This window comes from Pundamilia nyererei, unplaced genomic scaffold (assembly GCF_000239375.1).
Source record: "Pundamilia nyererei isolate P.nyererei 1_Seehausen unplaced genomic scaffold, PunNye1.0 scaffold00224, whole genome shotgun sequence".
Lineage (NCBI taxonomy): Eukaryota > Metazoa > Chordata > Actinopteri > Cichliformes > Cichlidae > Pundamilia > Pundamilia nyererei.
Window position 1 is genome coordinate 784,521 of NW_005187625.1, and position 2,424 is coordinate 786,944.

Consider the following 2,424-nt stretch of genomic DNA (forward strand, 5'->3'; position numbering starts at 1 on the left):
GCAGGTAGTAATGTGCAGATTGGAATTAAGTCGTAACATCATCAAGTACTTTTTCTTCCTCATTTTGTGTTGTCCAGTCAGGGGAAATAATCATGATGATGACACAATATTTTCCCAATTTAAAGTGTTCTTATATGAATGCACCAGTTATTACAACGGTGGACCAATGATTTGACTTTATAGATTTATACAACAGCTGCTTCAAAAGACTGACAGATCCAGGATCAGTCCAAATCATCACCACTTTGATCCACATATGGATTGAAGTGTATTTGAGAAAATGTTGGACTGTTCCTTTATCAGTGTTTAACAGTATGTGCATGAGGGGGATGTAATGTCCATGTGTACATGCTGAAAGAGACTGTGCTGGTCTGACCCCCTCCTCTTTTCAGGGTGGAGCCTGCTGGAGTCCAATGGTTGACACCAGGTCTGAGGAAGTGTAAGTGTGTTTTTAATGTGATTCAAGTAAAAAAAGCCGTACACATTCAATTATCTTCAAATTGTCAAATCATTCATTCACATCTCTCATGTCAGGAGTCATCATCAAAGTGTCAATCAATGAACAGATGATGGATCAATAACTGCAGCTGGATTGTGTTTGTTCTCTCCATCAGATTCCTGTCAACTCACAATCGACACGAACACCGTAAACAGAAAACTCCAACTGTCTGACAACAACAGGAAGGTGACACATGTGGAGCAGGTTCAGTCATATCCTGATCATCCAGACAGATTTGATGTTTGGTTTCAGCTGCTGTGTAGAGATGGTCTGACTGGTCGCTGTTACTGGGAGGTCGAGTGGAGTGGAGAGGTTTGGATAACAGTGAGTTACAGACAAATCAGCAGGAAAGGAGGCAGTTATGACTCTGCATTTGGACACAACACTCAGTCCTGGAGTCTGCAGTGCACTAACAACGGTCCTCATTTTGCCTGGCACAATGACAAAACAATATCCTCCTACTCAACCTCCTCTGTCTCTAACAGAGTAGCAGTGTATGTGGACTGTCCTGCTGGCACTCTGTCCTTCTACAGAGTCTCCTCTGATACTCTGATCCACCTCCACACCTTCAACACCACATTCACTGACCGTCTCTATCCTGGATTTGGAATCTGTGCTGCTTCCTCAGTCTCCCTGTGTTGATTTTAGCATTGAGGTTTTACAGACACAACATTAACCAAAAGATCTAAGGAAAAGGTCGATAAGGCCCCAATCACAAGGCATAGAAATTGGTTTGTGACCATCTGGCAGCTACCAATCAAGAACAAATTATTATTTGAGTTAGGAGTAGTTTCTGGAGGTTTACAGTTGCTGGGAAAATTATTGCTTGTGCCCCAGTCACACGAGCTTAGAGACCGGTCTTTGATCCCCCTGTCAGTAGGCAAAAACGTGTATTGCCTAACCGGTTGCTTTAATAACACATTGCTGTGGTTGTGGTTTTGAATGTGTCAGGTGTGGTGAATCTGTACACAATTATTTTCTGAGTTATACTTAGAGTACTAATGTGGGAACTTCAACATTTTGTGCTATTTGGATTAGACTGCCTACTGACATTTTTGTTTTTGTGGTGCATCCTGTCATATTTGTGCATTCCAACATGAAAGTTGAATGAAAATGGCATTTTAATAATTTTTGTGACTAAAACTTTTTGTTAAAAAGCATTCTATGTAACAGGAGTGCTCTGCTTTTTTAAAATTCTTTTTAAATTGTATTTTTAACTAGCTGATATTTAGACCATTTTTGATGCGTTTGTTCCAAATTTCAGATTCAGATTCATCTTGATTGTAAGAAAAAAACAGGTTGTTTTTTTTAAAAATATATATTAATGTTCAAACATTGCTTCATGTTTCAATGTGTGGGAAAAAAAGGCCTTACTATGGCTAGTTGACCATTTTAAAAATATGTATAAATCTTCAAAGAAATCTTCAAAAGTACTTGATATATGTAGCTGAAAATGTAAGCAATGACTGTAAATGTTAAAATCCTGCAGAATAAAATTTGTATACAAATAAGATAGTTGAGCAGGATATGTTGTAAAAATTGGCTGATTTCAGACGAAGTTACACTAAAAGATTCTACAACAGGACACCTAAACTGCTGACGTGTCAAATCTGCATATAGACTAAGCCTTTAAATTCTTTTTGTACATTTAATAGTTACTAACAGTCACCGCTGTGGCTGTAGCTAAGAGAAGAAGAGATAAAACCTGCACTTTATGCATTAACGAAGTACTCAATTGTAATCCATAGACAGTGTTGGGAAGGTTACTTTTAAAATGTATTCCATTACAGAATACAGAATACATGCCCCAAAATGTATTCTGTAACGTATTCCGTTACGTTACTCAATGACAGTAACGTATTCTGAATACTTTGGATTACTTAATATATTATCATGATTTTTACAACAACGTGAATGTACTATTG

General features: G+C 37.8%; 1 protein-coding gene across 1 annotated transcript in view; it reads left to right on the forward strand.

Moving 5' to 3' along the window:
- Positions 1–1,153, forward strand: part of LOC102215411 (protein NLRC3-like) — a 16,266-nt gene extending 15,113 nt beyond the window's left edge. The window contains exons 7-9 of the mRNA XM_013914785.1: positions 393–439; positions 615–985; positions 1,148–1,153. Of these exons, the coding sequence (XP_013770239.1) occupies positions 393–439; positions 615–985; positions 1,148–1,153 (424 nt within the window). The remainder of the gene's footprint in view (positions 1–392; positions 440–614; positions 986–1,147) is intronic.
- The last annotated feature ends 1,271 nt before the right edge of the window (positions 1,154–2,424 follow it).